We start from the raw sequence: 10,112 nt of genomic DNA on the forward strand, positions 1-10,112 counted from the left end.
ACAGGAAACAACATGTGTTGGAGAGGATGTGGAGAGAAGGGAACTCGCGTACACTCCTGGTGGGAGTGCAAACTGGTGCAGCCACTATGGAAAACAGTTTGGAGAGTCCTCAAAAAATTAAGGCTAGAACTACCATATGATCCAGCTATTCCACTGCTGGGTATTTATCCAAAGAACTTGAAAACACCAATGTGTAAAGATACATGCACCCCTGTGTTCATTGCAGCGTTATTCACAATAGCCAAGACTTGGAAGCAACCTAAGTGCCCATCAAGGGACGAATGGATAAAGAAGATGTGGTATATGTACAGAATGGAATACTACTCAGCCATAAGAAACGATGAAATCCAGCCATTTGTGACAACATGGATGGACATTGAGGGTATAATGCAAAGTGAAATAAGTCAGAGGGAGAAGGTCAAATACCGTATGATCTCCTTCGTTAAGTAGTAGATAATAACAACAACAAACAAACACATAGAGACAGAGATTGGATTGGTGGTTACCAGAGGGGAAGGGGGGAGGGAGGAGGGCGACAGGGATAATTCAGCACATGTGTGTGGTGATGGGTTGTAATTAGTATTTGCGTGGTGAACATGATGTAATCTATGCCGAAATAGAAGTATAATGATGTATACCTGAAATTTATACAGTGTTATAAACCAATGTTACTGCAATAAACAAAAAATTTAAAAAAGAGAGAAAATTTAAAAAAAAGCACTCTTACAATGCACGTTTTGAGAAGAGGAAGCTAAAGCTCAGGGATGCTAAATAATTTATCCAAGGGCATGTGACGGCAAAATGGAGCGTAACCAATAAAAGTATGCTCTACTGCCACTTTACAGACTCAGAATCCTACAGCCTGGGGACACTTGGGTACAAGCCTGCCTCAAGGGGAAAGAATAAAACCAAAGTTAGTCTCTTCTCAACTCTCGGTCCTCCACCACCACTCCAGGGGAGACAGACCTAATGACCCTTCCCCAGAGCTGCGTCCCTGTAGCTCCAGGGAAGCCCTGTCCTGCTCCATTCGTAACACTGGACATCCAACCTTGAACACAGCCTTGGACTGGCTCTTCCTGTGAGAAACCAGGAGAGAGTTCCAACCCACCCACTCCAACAAGAGAACCTGTCCCAGAACCCTCAAACTTCCCAAATTCTAGTCAACATTTCATACCAGCCATTTGGAAAACAAAGCCCTTCAGTGAATTTTTCTGGGGGAAAGATTCCCTGCAGCACCCGCCTCCACCCAGGTGAGTGAATCTGCCACCCAAAGAGAAGGCTGTCCCTTCTCCACTATGTCTGAGCACCTACAACTCTTAGTCAGCCCAGCAGTTGACACTTTGAGACCCCTTGTTTCTTAGGACACCGCAACTTCTTTCTCACATCCTTTCTGGCCTTAAATTAAGCCTGTGTTTTCTACCATCGCTTCTCTGGGCTCCTGTGTTCTCAGTGGGACTCCAAAGGGAAGGAGAAACAAAGTCGTTGCTTTCCCTGCCATTTTCCTATCAGCATACATTTGCAGTTGTAGGGAAAGTGTCTGGGCCTGCGCATGAGGATGCCTGGTCTCTGCTCCTGCTCTGCCTTGACTGAATCCCTTCTTCTCCGATGATTTGTAGAAGAGGAAGTAGCATGGAATGGCCCGGGGACTCTTTTAACCCTAACCCTGAAGATGCCCTTCCAGGTAGAATGAGGCCAGTGTCCAGCCCCACCCAGCCTCACCCAGCTCTATAAAGGCAGCCACCCCCAGGAAGTTCCAGCTCTGTGCCCTCCTCAGCAATGAAGCTCTGTCTCTCTGGGTTATTCTTCCTCCTGGTGATCTCACTGGCTTCAGGTAAGACGATGGGTACAGGTCTGACCATGAAAGTGGGGGTCTTCCGAGGACTGAAGCACTTAAAAACCCCATGAGTATAAGCCCAGTAGGGGGACATTAATATCAAATGGACAAGCAGGCTAGGGATGGGATGTGGGTTAGTGGCCATCAGCCCCCACCCTGCTCATCTGTTGCAACATCCTGAAGGTCTGCCAGACCTGGAGAGAGGGGAGCCAATTGCATTGCAGGCATATCACTGTTCAGCTATCCAAACTCCTATTTCCCCTCAACTTCCTCTGATCAGCCGTAGACGGGCGGCCCTTGCTGAAATGTGATAGGAGGTAAAAGGATAGGGGACAGAAGGTAAATCACAGAATGATAAGCCATCCACCAGGAAGAAAGGAGAGGCCTAGGATTTCTCCCAGCCTCTTAAAGACTGATTTTTCTTTTCCGTGTTTTTTTTCCTTCAGTGAATGGTTTGTTTGGAAATGATGGAGTAGAACTTCGTGTTTGCACTACACTTGGTGGCAGATGTTTTTTCGGTTGTAAAATGGGATGGGCATGGGTGGCATACTGTCACAACGTACTGTCTTGTTGCATAGAAATGAAGAAAAATAAACCCCCGGCAGCCCTACTGCCATGACCCTCGCCTCATGGGTCCAATTAAAAGGATACATGAATGGCCAAAAGGACATAATCCTCAACCTGTGTGTAAGGATCATTAATGAGCCATGGGTAGCAAATGGGGGCCAGCTTCTGACAAATTTACTGGCAAAATCCCAGTATGTATCTTCTATGTATCTACCCAAATGTATCTCCTATTCTTTTTTCTGCCCTCCCATCTCCAATCGCTAATTCCTATTTCAAATTCAAATTCAGTTGATTAATACATGACCACTGGCCCAAGAATATGCCGTATCCTGAGGCTAATAATAATAGATTACCATGTGCCAGTCACACTTTTAAGTGGATTACGTATGCTAAGTCACTTAACCTTCACAACAAGATCTGTTATTTCTCCTGTTTTTTCAGATGAAGAAACTTTTCAAAGGTCATACAACCAGTAAGAGTTAGTTAGCACTGGCTTTGAACCCACACAGTCTTGATCCAGTGTCTTTCCTGTTAAGCTATACCACCTCTCAATTACTAAGAATAGGAATCTAGCTGCAAGTTTTGATTGTAGATTGTAGTCCAATGAGGAGTCAAGAATCCAACTAGGCCCATGGAATAGCAAGCCCCTCAAAACTCTTCCTATGGCTTAAAGCCATAATGCTCTTGGTTGCTAAGTTGTGTTTGTGACTCTACTCAGTGGCTCTGATGATTCAAGACCAGTATTGTCCTAAGATTCCACATATCAAACATCGCTGCCCTTACCACTGCAGTGGAAGCAATGGGCCGTACATACCCACACGACACTTCCAGCTGTCTGCAGGGCAGTGTTGTTCCAGCAGCACTTTCTCACCACCCCTCCAGTGTCCCCACGCAGGGACAGAGGTCACAGATCTTCAAGACCCTTGTCATTATCTGCTCAGAAAAAAAGAACAGCAGCTGAGCTTCCGGGTTTCCCTTCTCCAAGGATGTGCCTGAAGGAAACACATCTGAATATCTGCACTGGAATGCTAAGCAGGCTCCATTCTCCCAGAAGACCTGCCTGCTCAGACTCCATACCTCCAATCTTCAACATTCAGCAAAAAAGAAAAACCAGAAATCTTCACTAGTCCATGGGGCTAGCCTCCCAGCGCATTTATATTTTAGCTGGTCCTTTTGGTTCTGTCTAGAGAGGTTCTGTGGTGTTGGGCTGCCCGTATAATCTAACTTAAACCCACTCCCTAACCAAAAGAAAGAGAGAGGTGGTACAAAAGCTCGCAAAGTAATATAAATGCTATGAAATTGACAAAAAAACAGAAAAGAAAAAGAGAAAACCCAGTGAAGGGAAAAAGCAAATATTCTTTCACCAGATTTCAAAAGGGTCCACAACCCAAAAAGAAGGCTAAACATTCCTACCCTTTTCTTGTGGTTCCTAAGGCCATGATTACACCAGCGTGGGGTGAGGTACTGCTCTACCTTTGACAGGCATGCAAGAAGAGACACAGGACACTGTCTTTGATTTTCTGCAGCGCAGCTTAGATAAGACTGGAACGTTCAAAGTGATTCTTGCTAAAAACCCACATCTGAAATTACTGAATTATCACACATAAAAGCCATTATGTATTCACCTTGTGGCTCCATGGGTGTAGCCTTAGAAGTAGTGGCCACGGCCATCTCCTCTGAGGAAGCCAAAGGTGCCAAGTGGCTAGGTTCCAGTACATAAAGGGAAAGGCTGTGCCACCCTTGGGGAAGGGCATTGAAAACAAGCAGCACCCCCAACCCCTAACTTACATGCACTATGAAGCCAGCACAGCGGTGGCAGTGGGAATCAGAATAGGCATCCACACATACAAAGGGAAAGCAGATCTCAGGAACAGAATCAAACCCAGTTCCCCAACACCATCACCTTACTGTAAAATTCTTCTTCCAGAATCAAACTTGAACATTTAAAGTTTTGGCTATGTATTTGTTTCCTGGGTCTGCCATAACAAATTACCACAAACTTGGGGGCTTAAAACAACAGAAATTGATTCTCTCACAGTTCTAGAGGCTAGAAGTCCAAAATCAGGGTATTTGCAGGGTCATATTCCCTCTGAAGTTTCTAGAAAAGAATGTCTCTAGATGTTCTTTTTTGTCTCTTCCTAGCTTCTAGTGGTTACTGGCAATCCTTGCCATTCCTTGGCTTACGGCCTCATCGCTTCAATCTCTGTCTCTGTCTTCACAAGTTCGTCTTACTTGTCTGTATGTGTCTCTGTGTCTTCACATGGCCTTCTTATAAGAATACCAGTCTTTGGGTTTAGGGCTGGCCCTAATCCTGTATGACCTCATCTCAACTAATTGCATCTACAAAGACCCTGTTTCCAAACAAGGCCACAGTCTGAAGTTCCAAATGGACAGAATTTGAAGGGAACACTATTCAACCCAGCACAGGCTATAAATAGGAGATGTGCGTCTTCTTTTGGGGAAGTAGAGGCCTCTCTTTCCCCATATCCTTTTACACACAATGAGGAGAGCCAAGCCCAGGAGAGGATTTGCAAATGAATCAATCTTTGCTATGAAAACTAACATTTTTCCTCTTACTGGACATTCCCCAGACTCCCCCTGGCAAAGGATAAGCAAAGGATAAGATGGTCCCTAGCCTCAAGATGCGCAGATTCTATTGGGAGAGAGAAAATCATAAATAATCACAATACAAGCTGACAGATCTTATAGAAATCCATGAGGTGATCTGCAGGCTTTCCTTTGAGACAGGAAGCTTTTTTCCCCAGCTTTATTGAGGCATGATTGACAATTTAAAATTGTATATATTTAAGACATACAACTGGATAATTTGATGTAAGTATGCATTGTGAAATAATCACCACAAGCAAGACAATTCACATGTCTATCACCTCACAGAGTGTGTGTGCACATGTGTGTGTGTGTGTTGAGAACACTGAAGATCTACCCTCTTAGCAAATTTCAAGTGTACAATACAGTATCATTGACACATGAAACTTGAAGCCATGGTGGAGGTGAGCTGTAGGATGTACTGCAAATCGGGTTCTTTGTGTGGAAGCATGAAGAAAATTATAGAAAATATAGTCCATAGGGAGACACCCAGCCCAGAGGGAATGAAAGCAGAAAGTAAATCATCCACCAATTCTGTGCTCCCACTGGGCCAGTCTCTCCACAAGTCATCAACCGTGGCTTAGCAGTTAAGTGCGCGTACTAGGCTACTGGCGGCCCAGGTTTGGATCCCGGGGGCACACCGATGTACCGCTTGTCTGGCCATGCTGAGGCCGTGTCCCACATACAGCAACTAGAGGGATGTGCAACTACGACATACAACTATGTATTGGGGCTTTGGGGAGAGGGGAGGAAGAAAAAAGGAAGAGGATTGGCAATGGATGTTAGTTCAGGGCCGGTCTTCCTCAGCAAAAAGAGGAGGATTGGCATGGATGTTAGCTCAGGGCTGATCTTCCTCACAAAAAAAAAAAAAAAGAAGAAGAAGAATTAAAAAAAAAAAACATATATATATATATATATTTAGCTGTCAAATAATAATGATAGTACAATTCCAATCCTGAGTCTCTTAAGTTGCATTAAAGGGGAGGGGTCCAATCTTGAGCCACAGAAACTCTCCCCAAAAGCCAGTTTCTGCACTCTTCAGTGTCCACATATGCTCCAACTTTGTACATCCAACTTCAGACTCCTCTCGCCGGAACAGAACTTGTTCTCTCTTTAGCCCTCATTCCCAGCTTAACTTCATTGTCCTGAGTCTTCCCATCATTTCTCTCACTACCCAATTCCCAGTTTTGAATCTCAAGATGCAAAAACCACACTGGGAGAAACTGTTCTTAGCAGGATGGGTGAGTAGGGTGAGAGAGGGAAAAAGGTGGGGAACACTCTGGCATTAAGCAGTGCCTCTGGGGCGTCCTTCTCAGAAACAGTTCATGTTCCCTCTCTGGCCAACAGTCCAGGAGTGACGGGCTGGGGCCTGAGATGAGCAATCAGGTTATGGAGCCAGAACTCTGCACAACAGAACCAGGTCATATTGTCTCCCTTGAGATCATTATTATGTCCACCATCACTGGGATTGTGCCAGACCCTAAGAAAGGAAGAATTCTATTAGCAAGACTAGCTACATCCTACCCTTGGGTGCTCTGAGTTCTAGCATAAAAGCAGAGACCTCTTAAATTTCCCCAGACCAGCCTTTGGCAGGGATCAGTCTCCAGCCTCCACGATAATGGCCCATTGTGCTGAGCACATGCCCAGACATCCCAGCAGACAGGACTGAGCATGGCATGGCTGGGGGATCACAGGCAGACTCCCGGGCTTAAGGCCTGGCCTGATGAAAAGTGCAGTCAGCCACAGCAGTTCAGAGGCTGCATTCCCTGTATTCTTCCCCTCCAGAGTAAACTCGGAGCAGTAGTGAGCTCCGCCCATCAGATCCAGGTGGGGTATCCTACCCACAAAATCCAGGTAGCAGCCTCTGCTGCTCAGGTCTTCTCCACAAGCCACCAGCAGAGAGATTCTGACTCCGTAAGACACAAAGTACTTTTGAATCAACCTGTTGGGAAAAGAGTGCCTTCTACATAAGCTGGTGGTTTGATTTGGAGATGCGAGTGGTTTTTTCTCAAATTACAGAACACTCCAGCTCATCTTACAGAGCCCAGGTGTGGTCTTCTGAGAACAAGAGCAACTTCACCATTACAAAGCTGGTGGAAGTAGCAGTTCCTCAAGCCCCTCCCCCAAAATACTCAAATGCTACATATTTACAGCATATTTCACAAGCAGCGCCAGCCCTAGCGTGTGCAGAGTTGCAACAGGCAATGCCCATGTTCACATGCCGAAGTGACTATGACAACTATTTCAGACCTCAGGTTGCCTCTGGGTTGTGGCTTCTTAACTCAGACTGGACTCAGTACCAGTGAGCAACACAGGAAGCCGCTGATTATAAGTTCCAGATGCTCACACGAGTGCCTGACCTTGATTTCTAAGGTTGCGTGGAAAGAAGACCCGAAGTTTTGTTCTCTAAATTAGGGCAGGTTACTCAACAAATAGCCAGTCAATCAAGTGACCTGACATTCTAAAATCTTTCACAGCCTGAAGAGCAGCCATAAAAACTAACATTCAGAGCAGTTAAGAAATTTTCCCGACCACACAACTAGTGAAGGGCAAAGCTGGAACTCCAGCCCGGGTGCAGCCATTCCCTTTCCGTGTCCTGATCCGGTAAAATGAAGCCCTGGGCTCTCTGAGAGCCCTGCTGGCACCAGAAGGAGAAGAGCCTAACCCTCAAGTTTCCAGAGGTGGTTAGAAACCAACCCCTCCAACAGGACCATAAGACAGGGACACTTAAGCTCGTATACTGAGACTTTGAAAGGACTTTATTGTTTGAACTTCTGAGAAATTCCCCTCCCAATATCCAGGGCAGGGGACTTCCCAGCTTCTGTCTGGTTCTCCCCCCAGGCTAGTCCCACACTTCTGCTCAGGCTGGGGAGCTAATTGAGGGCGGAGTAGAGAAGAAGAAGAAATTGACCTTCCCGTTGGTCAGGCAGGTCACTCCCAGAGGGATAAAAGACCTTGACCCGAGGTCTTTGGGCTACATCTGGAGGGGGCTTCCCCTCCCTTGACTTCGGGGCAGGCTGACTCCTGGGTGCCTGGCCTTCTCCATCCAGAGTCCAGACAAGTATAACCAGCACATGGACGGCCGTCAATGAGCCAGGAGACAGGGAAACCAGAGGAAGAAGCATTGCTGCTTCGACAGACTGAAACTTTCCTGGAGAGAGCAAAAGCGTTTATTCGATTTGACAGAACAGCCCTTGAGAATGTCGCAATCTTCTGTCCATCTGTATTCACAAGGCTTGTCATCTGCAGTTGGCCCCTGACACCAAGCAGGTATTCTAGATAGGGTATGACCTCCACACACACCAGAAATAAGCAAACTGGCTTTCTGACTTGACAAGGAGATGTCCTGGGGGTTGGTTACCACAACCTAATTGTTTCTGGGGAAGCAGCCAAATCAACTTTCTCAACTTCTATTTGCTAGGTTAATTTCACCCCAAGTCCTGAGGACCACGAACCAGGCCCATGCTGGCCCTAATATAAAAGCCCCTCAGGAGGCCTGACCTAATATTATCTGAACATTCCTTCACCACTGCTCCGTTATGTACCGACCCAGGGGAATCCCCAATTCCTCCCAGTTCTGCAACTCCCTGCTAGAGGCTCAGCAGCCTTGGTTATTCTGGAAAGCGGCAAGGGGGTAATTTTAGCCCAAAGTCAGTTTATTCTGCTCCCAATGTCCTTCAAAGGAAGATGGAAAATAACTCAATCCTACAAACTTTAATTGAGGGAGAACGTGATGTTTCCCTTTCACATCTATACATGAAGGCCTGCTTAGGTGGGTGCCTGGAGACTCTGCTCCAGGCGTGAAGATTCTTCTCTCTGTATCTCTCTGTCTCTGTCTCCCACTCTCTCTCTGTCTCTCTCTCTCTCTCTGCCTCTCCTTCTTCTCCTGGCCCAATCTCTCCCAGGTAAAGCAGAATCTTTGGAGAATACTAAGAAGGTAATTGTTAATAAATACTAGTTTCTGCTGGCCTTGTTACCTTAGGGTTACCTAAGGCGACGTCTGGCCTGAGAGCTCCTCTGGAGGGTCATTGTTATGCCCTGCCCACGGTGAGCTACCACAGACAAGGTCTGCTTCTCCCCACCTTTGCACAACCAGATGGTGATCTGGGCCCGCAGGACGCTCGGTGTGGGACTGGAGAAACGTCTGATGACAGATGCACGAGGGCAGTAGGGGCCGTTCAAGCCCTGAGGAGCTCGTGGGGTCCCAGGGCCCCCAGCTGCCTGGCTTGGGGTCAGGGCCCGTGATGCCATCAGGACTCTTTATGGGAGCAGGAGCATGTACTAGGTAAGAATGGGCCTCAGTAGCAGACAACCTGGATTTAAATCCAGGTTCTTCCTGAGCCATGTATTAGCCAGGTGACCTTGAGCAAGTTATCTAACCTCTGTCAGCCTCCCTTTTTTCTTCCCTGGGAAGGGAATAACCAGGAAGAATAAGAAAAGAGGAATAATAGAGAATTTACTTTGCAGGATGGTTGGGAGGCTTGAGAAAGCTAAAAAGTGCTTCGCACAGACCGTGTCATAGAGTAACACTCCATAATTATTAACCAATAAGTAAGCACTCAATACAGAGTAGTTATTGTTGCTGCTGCTGTTAATGGTGGACCAGCCACTGCCCTCAGATTCTTGTTAAGTTCTCTCACTGTACCACATCGATGGAGCAATGGGCCAGGGTAGCAGCCCCTGAAGCCCCTAGGACTCAGAGTCACTAACAGTTAGAATGACCTATTCCTAGAGGTCATCACTGGAGAGGAGAGCCTTGTGGTCCAGCTGCTGGGACATGGCGCTGGGGAGACGCCTCCCAGAGCCAGCATGTCCCCCCAGCCATGCCACTCCCCCCCTCACCCCTCCCACCAGCCTGCTAGGAAACCACATGGTCCACAAGCAAAGCCCTGGCCTGGGAGCCCCGAAACTGGGGATTTTCCCCGCTCATGCACTATGACCCTGGGCACATCACGTCAACCCTGTGCAATAGGAAGGGTGGACTGGGTATACCATGGTGCTCCCTACTGAGGAGGGCGCCGTCTAGAAAACAGTCGAGGCGTAGCAGATGCCCAGTTCCTGACTGGCTTGGAGGCACCACAGATGCATGGAGTGCCCCGTGGTG

General features: G+C 47.0%; 1 protein-coding gene across 1 annotated transcript; it reads left to right on the forward strand.

Moving 5' to 3' along the window:
* The first annotated feature begins 1,776 nt into the window (after positions 1 to 1,776).
* DEFB136 (defensin beta 136) lies at positions 1,777 to 2,453 on the forward strand. Its single transcript, XM_058549827.1, has 2 exons — positions 1,777 to 1,831; positions 2,281 to 2,453. The coding sequence occupies exons 1-2, from the start codon at positions 1,777 to 1,779 to the stop codon at positions 2,451 to 2,453; spliced, it is 228 nt and encodes a 75-aa protein (XP_058405810.1).
* The last annotated feature ends 7,659 nt before the right edge of the window (positions 2,454 to 10,112 follow it).

The sequence above is a fragment of the Diceros bicornis genome, chromosome 11, assembly GCF_020826845.1.
Source record: "Diceros bicornis minor isolate mBicDic1 chromosome 11, mDicBic1.mat.cur, whole genome shotgun sequence".
Lineage (NCBI taxonomy): Eukaryota > Metazoa > Chordata > Mammalia > Perissodactyla > Rhinocerotidae > Diceros > Diceros bicornis.